General features: G+C 37.5%; 2 protein-coding genes across 23 annotated transcripts in view; one reads left to right on the forward strand and one right to left on the reverse strand.

The window, feature by feature from the left end:
* Positions 1-5107, forward strand: part of Efa6 (Exchange factor for Arf 6) — an 81586-nt gene extending 76479 nt beyond the window's left edge. For 4 of the 8 annotated variants that reach the window (XM_069122702.1, XM_069122708.1, XM_069122704.1 and 1 more), the window contains one exon: positions 118-4265. In XM_069122702.1, the coding sequence (XP_068978803.1) occupies positions 118-366 (249 nt within the window). In that variant the 3' untranslated portion in view covers positions 367-4265. The other 4 variants (XM_069122703.1, XM_069122705.1, XM_069122706.1 and 1 more) reach the window with 3 other exon arrangements.
* A 226-nt stretch (positions 5108-5333) lies between these two features.
* The window catches only part of LOC138184443 (histone-lysine N-methyltransferase 2C), a 28927-nt gene continuing 14123 nt past the window's right edge, over positions 5334-20137 (reverse strand). For 8 of the 15 annotated variants that reach the window (XM_069122397.1, XM_069122399.1, XM_069122398.1 and 5 more), the window contains 12 exons: positions 19627-19996; positions 19343-19530; positions 12782-19247; positions 12026-12466; positions 10838-11114; positions 10490-10749; positions 10198-10415; positions 9369-9746; positions 8936-9286; positions 7889-8854; positions 7536-7718; positions 5334-7450 (listed from right to left, as the gene is read on the reverse strand). In XM_069122397.1, the coding sequence (XP_068978498.1) occupies positions 7358-7450; positions 7536-7718; positions 7889-8854; positions 8936-9286; positions 9369-9746; positions 10198-10415; positions 10490-10749; positions 10838-11114; positions 12026-12466; positions 12782-19247; positions 19343-19530; positions 19627-19996 (10191 nt within the window). In that variant the 3' untranslated portion in view covers positions 5334-7357. The remainder of the gene's footprint in view (positions 7451-7535; positions 7719-7888; positions 8855-8935; positions 9287-9368; positions 9747-10197; positions 10416-10489; positions 10750-10837; positions 11115-12025; positions 12467-12781; positions 19248-19342; positions 19531-19626; positions 19997-20137) is intronic. The other 7 variants (XM_069122413.1, XM_069122405.1, XM_069122410.1 and 4 more) reach the window with 5 other exon arrangements.

Consider the following 20137-nt stretch of genomic DNA (forward strand, 5'->3'; position numbering starts at 1 on the left):
ATTGTATGGTTTTAATAGGCATTCCAGGTTAATGAAATTTGTCGCTTAACTATTAAGACAATTTTTAATGATACCCATTCGTGACATCTCTAAATTTTCGCATGTTTATCATTGCAGCTGAAGAGGTATAAAACATACGCGTACCTGTTACGATCCAGGTTGGCATTCACGGAGGTAGAACCGTCGCTGGTGGAGAGCAGTATCGGTGAGGTGGATGAGGGTAGCGGGGCCTTGCTGAACTCCGAAGTGGCACTGATACCGCCGCCCGTTCCCGATCGGCCAGCCATAAATAGGTACAGTTACAGGGCTGCCATTTACAACCGTAATCTGCTAAACGGTCAGGACTACGGCGGGGACATTGGTTGACGTGTGATGGGTGTCTTTTCAGCATGTGTGGTCTAATCTGACCTGCGCACGCAGGCAGAAGCAACAGCTGAAATTCGGGAGAGAATATTAACGAAAAAATACCTAACGATGTATTCGACGCATCACTTGTTAAGTACTGTACTTTGCTGCGCGCGAGTGCGCGCGTATTGTGTACTCACCATTCTCTTTTACTATATTTAATCGTAAACTTATCAGCGGCCATTAAAAGAAAACAAACCGGTAGTGCTAGCATTCGTTCGGCGTTCTGCTACAGCAGCCACTTCGATCTTTATCGTTGAATCGTTTATTTTTCCCTCTTATCGTAATATTATTTGATATCCGTTTACTTTCTTGCTTTCTTGTTTCCAAATTTTAATGAATATGTCGTTGTTGAAACTTCATATTCATTATATAGGAAGCTGCTGTTCTAGGCGCCCATGCGAGAGACCGGCTAACAAACTGGTGATTGGGTCAGGGTTCGCACCTAACGCAGTAATAGTGTAAATGGTTCACTAATTATACCCGAGTAGTTTGTTAAAGCGTTGACAAAGACTTGGCAAGGTCCGATTCAAGACTCGTGCCTTGACTGAAGATAAGACCAGTTATGTATAGAACAATATTCCATTGGCCGGAACGATATTCATAAACTATGACCATCGTTTAATTCATCCGAACGTAAATCTACCTGTACAGAGGACAAACAGCTACATCTGCGATTTTTAAATGTATCGTAAAACTCGATCGAACTTTTCTGTATTAAGAGTGACATAATATTGTACAGAAGTGACCTAAACGAAATTGTAAAATCACGCCATGAAAAAGCAGAAGAAAGAAAAAAGGAAAGAAGACAATTGTACGGTATTTTGTTGCTATACCAAACTGTGTCTATCTTCGTACGTAAAAATGAAAGAAACCAGTATCTTACACGAGCATTTCCTCATGCTTTCCGCTTTTCAGTTCGCTGCTAACAATTTTATAACAAATATTTAACTAGTTATGTCGGGTAACAGGTGGCGTGAAGTAATATGTCCTCTTCTCTTGCTATTTCGAGAAAGTTTCACCAAGGGTAACACATTATGTGGGTGCATTTGCTTTTATTTTTTTATGTTTACGTATTTTTTTTTTTCTTTTTATTTCTTTTTGTTTTTGTGTGCTACTCACAGTAGAATGTAACGACAGACTGTTCTCGATATATCTCCATGATCAATCGCGACTTCCATTGTCTTTTTTGTTTACCGCCTAAGGACCTAGACCTTTTTATCAGCCGAAGAGTCTCGCGTACAGCATTTTTATAGATCATTAATGTCAAGGATGGGATATACCGCGAAATTTCAAGGTATTCTGCACGTGTTTTTGACTATTTATTTAAAGGTTGAATAGATGTATTTATTTTCTAATAAACGAGACTAATCGAAATAAGTAGTGAAAGGTACATGCGTTTTGTTGGAAACGAGAGGAGAAAAATGAAAGGTAGTTGAGAACGGCGTGTTGTTTTGCCGTAGTTTCCAGTTTTCATTTGTTGGTTTCAACAAAGGCGATTTGATACGCTGGATGATATGTTAACAATACGGCGATGTATTATGAAATTAAAGACTGGATATAAATCTAACTAGGCGCGTATTCCCGGCTCGAAGCTGTTCAGTTGCGACGAAAATTCTGTATCAGCCATTTTACACGCGTAAATGTACGATATATTTTTGTATTTGGTATATTTGCCGCGAATACGTTTCGCGTCTTTGTATTCTAATTCATCCGCATCCACCGATTTTTCCATGTGTTTTGCGTGATCGATTTATGCGTGTGCCCGATCCTCGCGATCGAGGAAAGTGAATCATCGTGCACGTGTTTTTTCTGTGATCGCGCGCTGTTGCTTTTTGCGGTTTTTTGGTAAATTGGTTGATACGAAAAGAACAACGTTATTCCGGTAGTTTTAGTCGACAACGACGAATATAATAAAATGGAGAGTAAAAACATAAAAGTGGAAGAAAAAATCACGAGAGAAATCGAGTCCTTCGTTTCTCGGCATAAAAATATCGCAGATAAGGACTACCGTAGGGCCTCACCTTATTCTAATCACTGTTCCGACTTTACGTTTAGGTGCATAACAAGTAGCAAGTTATCGAAATTATTCTAGCCTTTTTAAATGAAAATTATCCAGTAACGTATATATATATATACATGTATGTATATGTATACCGTGTACATATATACGAATATATGTATATGTATACACACGATTGTTCTTGCATAAAAAGTATTACGTAACTGACTTGGTGCTTCTTTCAGCGTTTTAATGATTTTTAGAAAAATAATAGGTTTTTATTAATATATAAAAATAATATTTATATGTTATATATCGTGCAAAATGTAATTCTTTGATAATACTTATAGTTAATATGTTATAGTACTTGAACAATTGATACGTTTCTTTTAAACTGATTATATATTGTTGATATTACTTATAGTTACTAGCTATACACATAATTTATTTTATGGTAGAAAAGGCACTCTTGCAAGTGTTACGTAATTATTTTATGCCTGTATTCTGGATTTAATCAAGCGATACTCTTCTATACTCTTGGAAAAAGCAGTATTAGGACTTACTAATTTCTTACCATTCAGTTAGAGAGAGAAAGAAATCAAAATACATGGTTTTGTGCGATTATGTTGAACAAAGTTTAGCTATTTTAAACAATGTTTAGCAGATTTTTAGTATAACGTTTGTATTAATCAATTGCAAGCATTCCAATGAAATTTCTCTCTTAGAGAACACCAAAACAAATCTGTTCATTGACTAGTCGAATTAGCGTTTTTAGATATGGTTCCTGTAAATCATGTTGCTGCTCAGTACGAATACATTAATTCTTAAGCATAAATCAGTAAAAGCTCTATTTCGTTACTTTTGTATTTTGATTGTAGGTAGTCGCTTTGATATTATCTGTTTACTATTTATTAAATACCATTCTTTTGTATCGTTCTCGAGAAGTCGTTCACTACATCTAATCATAGTGTACACTAGACCCCTTGTACATAAAACTGTATTATATGTGGATAATATAACGATTATTATAAACTATATGAAGCTAATGGCAATAAAGATAAACAGTCTCCAAATTAAATAGATTCGCAACTTTCATACATAATCCCACAGTTTTAAATACCAGTAGGTACTTTACTAATACACTATGTGTACATGATACGTATTTTTTTATTGATATTGCTCAGTATCTTGCCTTATTTTGCACGTCACAATATTTTATGCATGCACAAAATTAATGGTACTTTTGGTAGCTAGTATTACATTAATATTATGTTTAGCTTTCTTATTTGTATATCATTTATGAAAGAAATGGGAGCACTGTATGTGCTTTAATGTGATAGTATGTGGCTTAATAACGTTACTACGAACAACATTATACAAAATGAAATCAATAATATTATTACCAGTAATTATTACAATTGCATGAACTATGCACTCTATACAATTAATTTGCTTTGTAATACTTTTCTTTAATACTTCTCATATACCTTCAGTTGTAGAGTTGCATCAGTAAGCATGAAAGGAATAAAATTGCAACTATTTATATACGAACTTTATATAATTTATATTGAAAAGAAATTCATTTGAAACTAATATTTTCTTTCATATATGTAATATATTTAAAATGTATAAAGTATTCAGAAGAGAAAATTTTGCTACTAGGTAGTATTAATACAAATTCAATTCAATTATTTTTGAAAATTTAGAAATGAGTCTAATTATATCGTCTACAGATTTCGTGTTAATGTACAAAATTTGACTTCATTTTTCTTATGGACTTCAATTTCTTTAAATATATATGTTAGAACTTCACTTGTACTGTATATATTATTTTATATTTGTTTAATGATTTTATTAATTTATTGCATGCAACAGGATTGAGCCAGTGTCATCGTGAATGAAGACAGCAGACCATCACCAAAACTGTTTCAACGTGCACAGAAGTAACGTTAAAATTTTTTTCTTTTTTTAATGAAAATTTGTCAATGTTGGAATTCATTGTTCCTAGTTGTTACATTAATAGGCATCTATTATTTAAGAGAATCTTTATTTTGCACCAAAAGAATTATCAACTAAATCTGTTGTCAGATGTGAAACAAAGTAATGTTGAAAAGTATTATGGAAATGCTAGAAAATTTCTCAAGATCATTTTCCACTATTACAGAACTGATTAAAGAATGCAATTTTAATCATAGAATACTTTTGTTTTAATCGCGATGGAGGATAAAATATTTGATTGAAATGAAACTCCCTGAAGAAACAAAGTTATACCATCAGATTATCATCAAACAAATTTATTACAACTTAATTCTTAAAATTATGACATGCCTCAAGATTTAATTACAAACTGGTACTAACGTCACCTCGATTAAGTCTTACCTAACGAAGATTTTCTAATTGATCTTGTTGCGAAAGATCAAAGGTTGGAAAGGAAAGATGTTGTGAAAAAAAAAAGAAATCTAAGTGATCAGTTACTCTCTCGAGAATCGCTCGTTACATTGATCAAGGAAACTCAATGTTACGTTAAGGAATTATCGAGTAAGACGTTTTTACACAAATATACAACTATCAGCTACGAAATTTAATAAACACATGAAGTTCAGGACAAGTTGCATGGATTGCCATTACAATTGTACTATATTAAAAGCAAAAGATATCGCTCAACGTGATAAAGCTTTCCCTTACTTATATATAATATATATATGTATATTATATATATTATATATTATATATATGTAATATATATGTATATTATATATATGCAATATATATATGTATATTGTATATATGCAATATATATGTATATTATATATATTATATATTATATATATGTAATATATATGTATATTATATATATATTATATATATGTAATATATATATTTCTCGTTCATCCTTTTTTTTCTTTTGTTAGATAAAATACTCGAAAAATTCTCGCTCCATTAATCATTGTGTTAGAAAGAATATACAATATACAATTAGAATATAGGTTTTACTGCGCAGTATACCAATCGAGTATGAATTTATAAAATTTGCGAAAAGCTGACTTTGTTTTTCATATATATAACAAACTTCATAAACTCAATATTGCTGTCTGAGTCGTCGATAATAATCTACACAAGTGATTTTCTTTTTTATAAGCGTTGTACCTTGTCTTCAAACTTACTTTTACGCTTAAGGTGATAGTTACTTTTTTTAAATTGTACATAGATCACACGGTGTTGTAACGTTTAGACCGCCTTACAATCATATCGTGCATAAATGCCAAAGAATCGCATTTAAAAATACATTTTTTCTTACAATGTATTTCTTCTTCGCATTTACGTTCGTATATATTTCGCCGATTACGTCACTACCCGCTTTTATTTTCTTTCTTTTTTTCTTTTTTTTTTTTTTGTTTTGTTTTGTATATTATTGCATATTTTTGCATACTGCGTAATTATATTGCTCTCTTTCTGCCTGATTTATCTCCCGAGTGTTCATACAGTAGCTACGTTTACAAATACGAAAAGTTTATCGAAGATTTTGTCAGTTGTTTTTCTTTTTCTCCCTTTTTATATTCAATTGCACAATCAAATCTCTCAAAGATATCGTCAGACATAATTTGTTCTATATAAACTAATCATGACACATTCTTACAGTTAAATACTCATTGTACATATTATTTTAGTTTTGTTGTATCTCTTTTTCTTATACTAACCGAAACTTGAAGACGACTGTGTACTTCACGTACATGAAATATATATATTCCTTTGTAAATATTATTTTACAGTTACGAAAATAAAATTGTGAACGTGATCTGTTCTCGTTTTGTGTTTTTTTTCTTTATTCCTCTCTCCTTAAACTACTTTCTCCTTATACATCCTTTTGTTACAAATTAAACAAATTAAATGCAATGTACAATTTCATAAATATTTCTCTTGTTACCTGATAAATAATACGTTAAAGTCGAAACTTCAATATTTTGCTATAAAATTATTTCATGAAAATTGATTTCTATGTAATTTGCTGATAAAGAATAAATTTGGCTCTTTTACATTATGTCATTGCATTTTACTGTAGTTACGTACTTTAAAATCTTTATAGATTCAGTAAAGATATATACAGGATTTGCATATGAATTCGCAATTTGTATATAAACTGCTTATGCAAAAAGATATTATTTGACAATGGAAGAAATATTTTCTCTGATGTAATTTGCAGTTCTAGATTGGATTTAGAAGTCTTTTGAATTGTTACGATTCATTAAAATGCATAAATACTTTGCGACTTTGAAGCTAATATTTATCATGGTAAAAGACTTGAAATAGAACGACGATTATATAATTTATCTACTAAACGCTAATAGATCGAATTACACACAAAAAAAAGGTATTTACAAAAACGAAATAGATCAGTAGATTTTGTACGGATTTATTATCATATAATGAAATATATATATATAGTCATAATCGTATATAATTCTAAATTAGATACTGTTACTTTACATAATTCATCTGGTGATTCAAAATAACATGGACCTCTACTTATTTACAGATACAGTGCAATGTGTATGCAATAATAATTAATAAACGATTTATATTACAATATCGGCCAACTAAACGTTGACTCTACTCAACATACAAAGATACAAACTTCCTGTATACATACACACGACCCATAAAATTTATTTTTTTTGCAATTACTTTGTGTCGCGTTCTTAAAGAGTGTCCGTAATATACAAGCGATCAATGTTTCTATGTTTTGTAAAGTAAAACTAATATTGTACAACTTTGGAGGAATGTTGTGATGGCATAGCACCAACTTCACTATGAATCAATTAGTCAAACTGCAATGGCACTTTACAAATTAAATAATGTGTCTATTATATATATAATATATATATATAATTTTTTCTTCATGTAAAACCTACCCAATAACGTAGTAACAATAACAACGGTGGATCGAGCTTTTTAGTTCATCCACTTGCGGCAGTTAGGCGCGCCACACGCGCATGCTATCTTGTGCTGGTCATCTTCAATGTCGAATTTGTAATCATATGCCAGCTGCAAGGAACAATGTTATATAAATCTCTTTCTTTTTTAAGTTAATTATGACAAGATTATCTAGCGTGAATCAAAAGATACGTACCTCCTCGCCACGTGAGATTCTCCGTTTTGCAAAGATTATGATTCTAAGATCACGTTCAACCTCAACGATTTCAGCAACACAATTCGGGTTACAAGAGTGATTGATGTACCTTGCGAGACCACCACACAACGTGGCATCGACCACTCTCTCTTCATCCAAGCGAAACATATAAATACCACGATTCTGTAATAAATATATTTCTAAAATTGCTTTCAACCAAATCCTTAATTCCTTTTCTTCGCCCCCTTAAGCAAGTACGTATCGCACGTATAAAATCAAAAGTGTATCGTACACCTTATATTATTTATAGCATTGTTCTCTGATACACGCTAGTCAACTAAAGAGAAACCTACCCTTGCTTCATACTGCTTTTCCCTAGTCTCGGCCAATTCAGTACGAATGATTTCTCCGATGTATTCAATCACCATTGTGTGTTTCTCCAGATCACGCGCAGCATAAAGACCAAGACCTTGGATTTTGGAGCGCGCCAGATATACGTTGTTCCGCCACTCTTGCTTCATCTTTTTGTACTGAGAACTCTTCGAGTGCACAAATTGTTTAGAATAGGGGCACGCCACTTCGCCCGCGACAGTAGCGGTTGGAACAAAGGCTGCTCGGGCCGATGAGCCTGTGCGCTGCGTGTGAGGCCTCTTCCAAGGGAGCTGATTGCGAAGACGAGCTTCCGTTCTTGCGCTGCCGGTGGGATTGATCGCTAACGGTAATTCTAATAAGGGATTTCGACCGTATTTAAATCTGTAATCGGTCAGAGTTTCAATGCCTGGAAGACTTTCGAGAACACGGACGACCGCTGGTTCGGTAAGTCCAAACAAATCCTCGCCGGAAACGTAACGCGGAAATAGTTGGACGCTGTGCGTTGATCTTCGTAGCTCAGCGAGAGGTTCGAGTATTCTGCTCCAAACAGCGCGAGGAGTAGCGTCGCGAAGTTCAACATCCTCTTGTAAAGGTTCTTGCACCAGGACGCGAAATTCGGGTCGACCGGAAACGTCATGGATAGAACAGACGTAACGGCAGCGTTTGTTTGGCCGTCTCATGCTCCAATAAAATCTAACGATTTTGTATCCGACGGGGTATATGTAATTTGGGGTATGGAAGTTGGCAAGCTGGTGTGGAAGCAGTTGTCCGACGCTTAAAAATATCAGACTTCCAACTCTCAGCAGGTGATTGTGTTCCGAATGATGCATCACAGCTGCGACTTGTCTATTCTCGTCACGATTCACGTACACTCTTCTGTACACGGAAAGCGTGGTTAATTCGTTATCTTTTTCGTTCTTTTGTACATGCTGAGAGCAATAGGTACTCTGAAAATTATATTAAATATCGGTGAGTTTTATATTTCTTCACGGTTCGTAATAAGTTCATGATATTGTTAAGGTATTCACCTTATTCTTATAAAAAACACAGCCATCTTTAACAGCGCAGCCAAGGTGGTACACGTTGGTGCAGCGCATTTTAAAACATTTTACGGTAGCTCCCGGTTTCTCGCAAACAATACAATTTAATACAAGACTATGTTGCAAAGCGGTATCAAGATTCATCAAGGCACCATTTACAGTTTCATATACATTTTCCGACCAAAGGGCACAATTCAAATGCACCCATTTGTCAACATCAAAATTAAGAAGTCTAGCGGGACCATCGGCTGTACCATCACCTTGACTGTGACAAAACATGCATCGTCGACTGTCTTCCGCTTTGGCAGGTACCACGGTTACCCCCATTCGGAAAAGCATCTAAAAAAAAGAATTATATTTTACACTTATGTTACGCTAAGTCGCATATTTAAACCTTATTTCAAGATATCCATGTACGTACTTCTGTAATTTCTTTATCGGTTGGTTTTTTGTACTTGGTTGAAGGTTGCATCAAGCCAACAGACCACGTCTTATATCGTAGACCTCTCCATACTTTTAGAGGTGGTTGTATCTCAGTCAGTTCAGTTATAGACTCTTCCGCAGCCAAATGTTTCTTTGGCCGTTTCTCTTCTGTGATCTCCTCTTTCGTCTCGATGACGTCCTGCTCTTCTTTCTCCATTTTTACCCTCACTTCGGTTTCCTTTTCTGTCTGATCAATTTCCATATTTTCAACATGATCCACCGGCTGTTTGACCATATATTTTTTCCCTTTCTTAAAATCGTCATCCAATATCTTAGTATCTACTTTATGACATAGATGGTCTACTATAGTTGCAGCCTAATGAACGAAAAAATATGTTAGATCACTATTTATCAAATTATTCATAACGTTAGTGATATAATATAAATTTGAATATATATATACTCGACTCTCAATTTACGCGGCACTCTTTTTTACGCGGTAAATTATAACACAATTCACGTGGCCAGAAAATCTATCTATAAAAATCTATCTATAAAAATTTTCCTAGAAGTTTCAAAAGTAACAAGTGTATGCAGTAACTTATTTGTAGATGTTGAAACAGTGCTGTATGAGATAAGAATAAAAGTACATTACGTTGTGCTAGTCGTCATACATGTATATATTTTTTCTTTTGTACTGATAGACTTCATTTACGCGATTGAAAATCGTGTAAAACGAATCCACGTGGAACGGATACTTCGCGTAAATTGAGACACGGGTGTACATATATCCTTTATCATAATATTCTAACATACAAGATGGTTACCTTATCTTGCGTGTTCGAAGGTGTTCTATGCATAAGCGCAAATTGCATGTAACAGGCTGCTGAACAGAAACATAATTCATCACCGGGTTCAGCCTCTTCCTTACTTAAAAATGGTAAATCAGATACTTTCTTTCTTATTAAGCTATTCAATATCACAACATCGCAATGACGACAGAATTTGGCGGCGCCGTTCAAAATACTTTGTATATCAATTGGAGCTGAAAATTCACACGTATATTATGACATCATTTGCTTGTTTAATAATAAAGAGATAAATAAAAATTATAAAAACCTTTGTTAGTAATTTGTATTGCATTGAAATACACACCTCCCTCTTTACCATCTTTTCCCTTGATTCTATAAAGACCTAATTTCTGACTAGGGGGAGTGGTAGTACGTTCTACGATCTGGTAACCAGTGGGAGGAGCTATATTTAAGATATTAGCCAAATCTTTAAGTACTCCCATAATGTCGTCTGCAGCCTGACTATTCAAAGTTAATGTAACTGTTACGTTTCCATCCCTCAAAGGTATTGGAGGTGACTTCCCGAGCCTATATAAGTTATTAATATCAACAAACATCTTCTCAAACAAATAATGTATACATACACGATACGTAAAATAATGTATTGCTTATGTACCGTGGTATTCCTAAATTCTCTTTATCTTGTTTTGCGATGTCTTTACCAACGTACGTCGGTTTCAATCTAATTGGTATCGGTGAGATTAAAGGTATCACGGGTGACACTCGTTTCAGCCAATCTGATTCCTCGTCCGACTCCTCTTCAATCAACCTCAAACCTGGGAATCGATGTATAAATTCCGGAATGACACATTCGGGCGAAGATGAACTGACTATCGTGTCAGGAGAATCGATATCACGGTTCATTGACAAGGAATTTTCTTTCTTATCGTCAGCTAAAAATTCAATATTATTAGTTTCTCTTATATAAGAGGAATTACAGAAATCAAAGAAAAGATGGACTCGGTTCATAGTATTCAGAGCAATAAGACTTGCATTAACGATCCTAAACTTTAATTAAACAATCTTAAAATTTCAGACGCACGAGTTCAAACTTTCTTAGGCTGTGAACATACAAAAAGCGATAACTGTTAAATCGCAAAATTGTCATCAACTGTGTCATCACTTGTTTTCCCACCTACCGCTTACCGCTCCGTATGTTTACAGTCTTAGTTATTGTTAAATAGTTGACATACGAGTATTAATTCTTTTTTTTCACTACGGTACATGGTTTTAGCCACTGATTTAAGTTCAGTAAAAGTAAATTCAAAATGCATAGAATAGAAAACTAAGAAAGACTGAGGTATTAAATAGAGTAGTGCTAAATAGAGACATATATATTAAATGAATAATACATAACCGTTTAAGTCCCAAGCAGCACGATCGCGCTGTTTAAATTTTGTGTCGAAAAGTCAGTACATTTGAATACTACGAACGACTAACAATATTTTGTATTTCATTGTTATTTTCACAATAATTTTTATTGAACAAAACTTGAAATATTTATAAACTAATAGTACGCATATATAATATAGATGTATTTCATAAAGTAACGAATATGACGAGCGCTATTGTGCCGCTTGTTTCTTTTCGCAATCGATTGAGAAAAGCGCTATTACACTGTACGGGATTTTTCGACTCTGTTTTTTCAATGGCCTTTGGGACTCAAATGGTTAAATTGTATGAATAATGCGAATAGATATACTGAGCATTAATGGCGAATTTAAATAGGATCTACTTTAAGGTATTTAATACCAAAAGATTCTTCAAGTCCATTTTCTCCTTCCATTTTCACCTAAATGCTTACAATCATCCAATTTAAGAGGTGGAAATTCTTGATCGTAAAATCCTCTCTGAGTAGAAGCAGGCTGTTGAGGTGGTAAAGGTTCCAATTCACCGAATGGTTGAGTGTTGTAGTGATCAGATACACCCGGCAATGTAGCAGATCCGTATGAACCAACTAAATCTCCTGTTCTGGTGTTGTAATCTTTCTGACTGCCGATTTTCGTTAGATCTCCCGACCCAAAGATAGGACAAACGCCATAATTTCTGCCTAGAAGTGGTTCTAATACTGCCATTGGCTGAAGTTGCCGTAATTGTGCCATTAAATTGTCAATGAACGTGTCATAATCCTCGTCTAAGCGGGACACTTTTCTAGCACGCTTTTTCTGAGGTGCTGCCGTCGCATCCTTCCCCTGGCTTTGTTTCCTTTTCTGTTGATACTGTCGCCTTTTCAACTTCTTGAGATCTGCGAGATTATACACGTGCAAGCACGATCTTATCTTCATATAGAAATAAAACCTAATGGAGTGTATGTATTTGTTGTAACAATATTAATTGTAATTTTCATGAAAATATGTGTGTATATATTCTTTCTCAAATTGAAATATTATATATCAAAGAGTTATTAAAAATAAAGAACTAAATTTCTTTTGAGATTTATTTAAGCAACGATACTAACATTAAAATTATATTACATACAAGTTTCAGATTTCTAATTACTTATGCGTATGTATTCTTGGTGGGGCAGATATAATAAGGTGATAAGTTATACATTACATACCAGTTTTGTCGTCAATTGATCCATCGATAAGCTCCTCTTTGGCAGTAAGAAAGTCTTTGGTATCGGTTAATTGGGTAGGTGTACCGCTAGATAGAACTTCATCAAGAACTTCCTTTTTGACTTCCACTAAAGGCACTGTGTGTTGTGCATTTGCACCCTGTGACGCCTGGGCATGGTGGCCCACCGTGTGAGACACTGTATGAGGCACTGATGGCGGTATTGTGTTTACGTGTGGGGGTTGTTGCTGGGTCGAAACAATGGGTTTCGGGGTAACTGGTATCTGGGATTGAGTCTGTGCTTGTGTCTGTGGTGGTTGCTGCACGGTCGTAACCGTCGTCAATGGTTGCTGTGTGGCTTGGACAGTACTCGATACCTGCGTGGTGGACTGGATACTCTTGCCAACCATCGTTGTAATCACTGGTTTTGCATGTGATACCACTCGTGACACGGTTATTGGAGTTGATACAACACATTGTTGTGGAATTGTAACAGTGTTATTAACGATAATATCGCTCGTTTGTTTAGGTGGTGGTTGGGTAATACTAGGTGGTTCTTGTTTTATGGGAGTTGTTGTTTCCGAGGCCTTTGTAAGTGGTGGTGGTGGCACTTGCTTGGTTACTGTCATTGCTGGTTGCTGGTTTGCTTGAGTCAAAACAGGAGTGGTCTTCGTAGGCTGAGTGGTTATCTGTTGCTTTGGAAATGTGTCAGCCACGCGTTGTTGAGACAAGACTGGTGCAGAAGTTGTTAGCGGCGGAGGTGGTTTCGGTGTTTCTTCTTTGGTCGGTGGACTTTGCACTTTCAAAGGTGTAACTGATTGCGACAAGAACGACGTCTCCCTGTTTAAAACTTGTTTATTACTAGTAGTTTTAGGTGCCGGTACCTCCTTCAATAAAGGTGGTAACACGGAGAACGGAGTTGGCGGCACAGGCCTCGCTAATTGCGCCTCCAAAGATGGTACTAATGGCAAACTAGGGCCTTGCGAGGAACCAGAACACAAAGTAGTCGTTGCACACGCGGTGTTCTGTAGCAGTTGCTTCAACAATACATTTTGGGACTCCTCAATTCTGTGAGAACCAGCAGAGCTTTTGGTTATCTCCAATTCGGATCTAGTAGCTGGCGGTTTTTCAAGAGCCGATTGCGGTTTGCAGTTGGATTCTTCTGGCTCCTTCTTTGATGGTGTACTCTGCGCCAGTCTCTCAAGATCAGCGCTCTTAGTGTGCTCTAAATGGCTGGTTGTTTTAAATTGGCTCTGGCCAGAAGTGAGCTGAGAATGCAAAAGAGTCGGTGTTTGAGACAGGGTAGACTGGAGTATACTGGTGGTAACGTTAATATTGTTGGTGCTTGCAGTGACTATAGGAGGTACGATAGTTCTGACGCATTGCATGGATGTTGTAACTGTCGTTGACGTGGCATTCACAACCACGCGAGAAGATGCCGAGGAGCAGCCTGAACTTACTTGCAGGATCGCTTGGAGATTCTGGGTCCGTTGTACAGAAGTTGCCATCACCGAGCTCAATAGGTTACTTGCTTGCGTAGGAGCTGTATTCGTTCGATGACCAGCCATAGAAGATTTCGCTGAATTTGTACCAGCTAACATTGCGTTTAACATTGCGTTTGACGTAATCGAAATACCTGAATTGGTCGGTGGCCTGGGGGTGATCACGGACGACGTTTGTAGAGGCAGACTACCACTAGTTTGCGACTGTACTCCGCTGGATGTAACTCGTAAAAATGGTTCCGAGGGAGTAACCTTAGACAAAGTAGAAACAACGCTTATTGTAGAATTTGTACTTTCCTTTGTATGCGGGGTGTAATTGGTCGTCGTGGTTTCTAGTTCAGCTTTGCTCGTGCTAGTAGAATGAGACGTGGTCATTGAGGTCTGTAGTCGCGCGTTCGTGCTGCTGTGTAGATTATTTACAGAGTTTGGCGTGGATGTGGTCGTAGATAGTATGTTCCCTACTTTTGGCCCTGAGATCGCTGAGGATACCATTGTCACGATAGCGGTTTGATTTACGGTCGAACAATTTTGCGAATGATTCGTCTGTAGAGAAGAAAGCAACGTTCTCAGCTGGTGCGACACATTGGCGACATTTGACGTCAGTTCTGTGGGTTTCGACAGAGGAGAAAGATGCGGCACTGTCGTTGTGGATTTCTGTAACTGCGCTATGGTACTCGCTACTAACGGAATACTCTGGTGTGGGATTGGCGAGCTCTTCTTAGGGGCAGGTTCTACAGGAGGTGGACTGGCTTTCTGCACCTTTGGTCCTTTATTCTCGTTTGACAAGAGGTGTTCATTGTCAGAGTGTTCTTGTTCTAGATCCATTAAAGGGTCTTGAAGGATGTTTAGAGGCAAGGTATCTAAAGGTGTTGGTAATTCGTACATCATACTAGACTTTCTGGATCTGTCTTCCTGAAGCATTTCGCTGTTAGCCATTTCTGGCTTAGAGGATATGATGTTATGCAACATGTCCAATATATCTTCGGATGATTCTTCCATTATACTCTTCTCTTCATTGAGGCAATGCTGTACATAAGGTTTACTGGTGTCAATTTCTGTACACGATTCATTATGTTTTTTTTCTTTCTGAGGGACATTCATATTAGTATTTTCTACAATGCTGGTTTCAATTCCTTTGGATTTAATACTCATTCTTTGATCTTCAGAAGTTGTTACACTTTCCTCTTTATTTTCATTTTCAACTGGTTCTGAATCATTCTCCAAAATATTCACCAATGATAAATCATCTGTGACTGGTGATATCCTTTTCAATGAAGAAGCGGTATCTGTTTTGTTTTCTGTATGAGAATTCTCCCTACTTATGGTGTTTTCAGCAGGGTTATGGATAGCCTCAAGCATACTTTCCAATTCATCAGTAGTATTCAAAGGATCATTTTTCTTATCATCAGAAATAGCTAACTCTTGACTAACCGTTACACTTGTAGGTATGCTTATACTCAAAGTATCTACACTGGATTCTTCTGAATTTTTTGTCGAATGATCAGGTTCATCTTTATCATTTTTTACTTTCAAGCTTTTATCCAATATTTCCAATTTATTCTCTTTCGACACAGTAACAGAGTTATTTCCATTTTCTTTCTTAGGAAGATCAGGTATGGACATTTTTGGTGTCGATAGCGTGACAGACGTCGGTTGCACGCTCAAAACCAACTTCGTAGGATTGCTTGATCCGTCCATTGCACTTGTGGCAATACTTTGCACAAAACTGGTGAAATCATTCTGTACATTAGCCACTGATGGCATGGTTCTTTCCGTACTTGTAATCTGAGGCCTGAGAATCTCCGTATTTTGTGAACTAATTCGAGCTAAGGCATCGGTCTTGACAATATTTTGCTGTGAGCTAACCACGATATTCTCCAAAGCTGTCTGACTAAGTTTAGCAGCAATTTTGGCATCCGCCACGATGCTCGCCATCGTTGATGGCAATTGTTTTTGATTATTAAAAGAAGGAGACACTACTTCTTTCGTTATGCTTAAGGTTGTAAATATCGGAGTTGATTTAATAGTTGCATCTGTCGCTATCAGTACACTGGTGGATGTGGTGATAGCGTTCGTATTTTCGGTACTAACACTTATATTCGAAGAGGCTGAAAAAGAAACTATAGATCTACATGTAGATGATACGCCAATGTTAGCATGATGTATACTCGATGGTGGAATTTGATTGTAAAGAACTTTGTCAGAGAACACAAACGACGTAGGACTCCTATTTGGTTTTGATTCTTTTTGTGTTTTTGATTGATCTTCAGCAGCATTTTCTACAATAGCATTTTCCTTTGATGTTTCAGAAACGCTAGTGGTATCAACTTTGTCTACTTCCTCTGCACATGATTCTTTAGATAAATTATCCTCAGGTGATTTTGTACTGGGATCGATAATTACTACCTCGGATTCGCTAACGAAAGACACCATGAGGTCTTGCTCGGGCGATTGGTCCATATAAGATCCGGGCGACGGGTCTACGCGAAGTTCTTCCTGATCAGGCGATTCTGGAGTATCTGTGACTGCTACCAATCTTTTCCCAGATTGTAAAGTTCTTACTATATCAAGCCTTAGACCTTTCTTGTTTCTCGTATGAGAGGGCACTAAATCTTCGTCACTCAACATCGGTTCATCTGTCTGAGATTCGGGATTTTCTATCTCTAATATTTGCACTAAGTCGTGTCCTTGACTACCTTCGTTAACCAATGCGTGACAAAGAGAATCATTGCTATCTGCTGATAAGTCTACGACCATTCCTGGCTCAAAAAGCACATATTCCTCCTGCATATCACCTTCCAACGTTCCTGATATCACGTCTACGAGTTCCGAGTCTCCAAATTGATCTATAACAGTAATATCGTCGCTGTCTCGTTGGGCTGTCGAGCTCAAGGTCACTTCTGTATTTACGATAGTTTTGTCGTCGTCATAATCAGTAGTATCAGGTATCGGCTCCATCTTATTGCTCGGACTACCCAATGTTAGAGGTCCATTGTCTGATAACGAAGTGGTTTGTTTGATTTCCAAACTTGTTGGTGGAGTTTGAGGTGGTGTATGCGAGTCGTCATCAAAGTCATTATAATCAGCGCATACCAATGAATTAATTTTTGATTGCGGTATGCCGGTTTTCCTGTGAACAACCACAGATGTGTTCGGTTTCTCGTCCATATTTAAAAGATGCGATTCGGAAGTCTTCCCTTTACTACTCTCCGGTTTAGTAGACCACATAGGAGAGCCACCTCTCAACCCAAGCTTAATATATCCAAATCGTCCAAAAGGCAACGGATTTAGTGGATTATGTGGATTTCCTCCGCCCCTATTCGTGTGATCCGTTGCAGACGATTGCTCCTGTTGAATAGATTGCTGTTGGTGCTGATGTTGTAATTGTTGCTGTTGATCACTTGGTATTGTGTGGTTACTCGAAGTTTGAGTCGTGTAAGAGCCATGTGGTGTATGTGGTGTGTGTGGAGTGTGCGGTGTTCTTGGTGTTCCTGGATTTTCTACGCTTTGTGGTCGATCTGGCATCGCTGGACTATTTCCAGTAGATTGTCTTCTTTGCATTTGCATGGGTGAGCCACCGACCATGGGGCTACGTGGCATAGGAGAACTAGGAGGCTGAGACGTTGGAGGATGATGAGTGTTGTTTAACTGGTGTTGGAGCATGGGAGATGTTGACGGATGGTTACGCGACATCGGACTTGGTGGTTGATACTGCGATATCATTGGCGAATTAGGTGGGTGTGGATGAATCCTTGTGTTCATAGGACTGGGAGGTTGTGAAGTTTGACTCAACTGCTGTTGCAGCATAGGTGAGCCCATAGTTTGCTGAACCATGGGACTACGAGGCATGGGAGAACTTGGAGGTTGTCCATAGTTCTGTTGTATTTGTTGATGGAGCTGGGGACTCGGAGAATTAGCAGGTTGAGACACCATTGGGGAACTTGGAGGTTTCTGCATCGTATGTTGTTGCTGTTGCTGTTGTTGCATTTGCAGAAATTGTTGCCTCTGTTGTTGAGCTATTTGTTGCTGCTGCTGTTGTTGCAACAATTGTTGTCTCTGTTGTGCTATTTGCAGCGTACGCTGAGTCATTGCATTTTGTCCATCTTGAAGAATCGAAGTAGTCTCGTGTTGCTGTTGAATAATTTGCTGTCTTTGGAGCATTTGTTGTTGTTGATTCATTAGAGATTGTTGGTTAGGTTGTGGACTTCCAAGAGGGGAACGTTGTCCGTATACGATCCCCCCTTGCAACGGCATCCTGGGCCTTTGTCCGGGTTCTCCAACGGCGGGTGGACGCACGAAACGTTGAGAGAGACCGTGAACTCTGACTCCTTGTTCACCGATAATTTGTTGCGTATTTCGCGTATCAGGAGTAAAAGCACCTGGACTAGTTGCAAGTCTTCCACTGATAATCGCACGATGCTGCGGAGATGTCATCCGAGTTGCCGAAGGACCACACATTCCTGGCGACGGCATGGCGCCAGGACTAAAGGGGCTCTCTTCGTTCTGCGAGTGTGGAGTACTAATTCTAGGAGATTGTTGCATATTATGTGGCGACATTGTTCCTGGATTTCCAGACTGTGGATTACCAGGACTGTGTTGCAACAAAGGTGTGTTAGGACTATGTTGGATGATAGGAGTTGCCGGTGAATGTTGTATCATACTTGTTGAAACGTTTCCAGGGCCTGGGCTTTGAGAAACGAGAGCAGCAGGACTATGCATCGGTGAATGTTGAGAAGGCGACATTAATGGTGAACATGGTTCATTGGTTTGTTGCTGAGGTTGTCTCTGTTGTTGTTTACTGTGATATTCCTGTATCAGCATACCATGCTGACGGGTTTGCTTGCGACTTGCGTCTAAATGCTTTTGTAATATCGCTTGTTCACTGGAAATACGTTGTAGCTCGGCCGCATCATTCTCCGTTAACTCGTTGCCAGACTTCCGTAATTGTCGCTGTTTGCTATTGAGAGACTGTAAAATCAGGATAGTTTAACTGTAGCATGTCTGTATCGTTTAGAGGGCTACAAAAACGAAAACGCCGCAACATAAAAACATTCTATCCTTACTTTTCGTATTTTACGCAGCTTTTGTACCTCAGTTTCGTAATACTTCAACTGCTGTAACAACACTTGATGCTGATGGTTTAGCCATTGCTCGTACTGCAGTTGCATTTGACGGTCCTGTTCATTCACGATATTTTCCGGTGGTGTAGGTGGAGCAGGAATTTGGGAGATATTAAACGTAGCAACCCTCGCTATAACAAATAAAAAAGTTTTACAATTTTATTCAACATTATAATCATAACATTATTTAAATAGTACACTTCACAAAAAGTATAAACGATACTAACGTTCCGGTGGAGTCTGTGTTGCAATCGGTTGTCTAGGGACCTGAGCTGCTACTTTTGTTGCATCCGGTACTGCTTGTTGCCAACTGGTACCTGGAGCGGATGATGGGCTTGATGTACAAGGTGGCCTAATTACAGGAACTCCTCCAGGTACTGATGTAATTCCTTGTGGAGGAGAAGCAAGGGGTGCAGAACCCAAAACATCTGCTTTAAATTGTTCTAACTCACTGTCACTTAGAAGTGGTCCTCCAGGAGTTGTATTATCGCTTTGCTGCTGCTGCTGCTGCTGTTGTTGCTGTTGTTGCTTTTCTTGTTCTCGTTTCTCTTGCTCCAACAACTCCTCCAACAATAACGGTTGTTCCTGTGAACACCACTACTGACAGCTTATCGAATCTCCAACTAGTCAATGGATTATTATAGAACTATGTATGTGGCTCAATGAATTGAAACAGTGATATATAATTAGATACTAAATTCGTATGTCATATAATATTATGTAGTGAGTAATTACATA

This window comes from Bombus flavifrons, chromosome 10 (assembly GCF_040668555.2).
Source record: "Bombus flavifrons isolate JBK064 chromosome 10, iyBomFlav1_principal, whole genome shotgun sequence".
Taxonomy (NCBI): Eukaryota; Metazoa; Arthropoda; class Insecta; order Hymenoptera; family Apidae; genus Bombus; species Bombus flavifrons.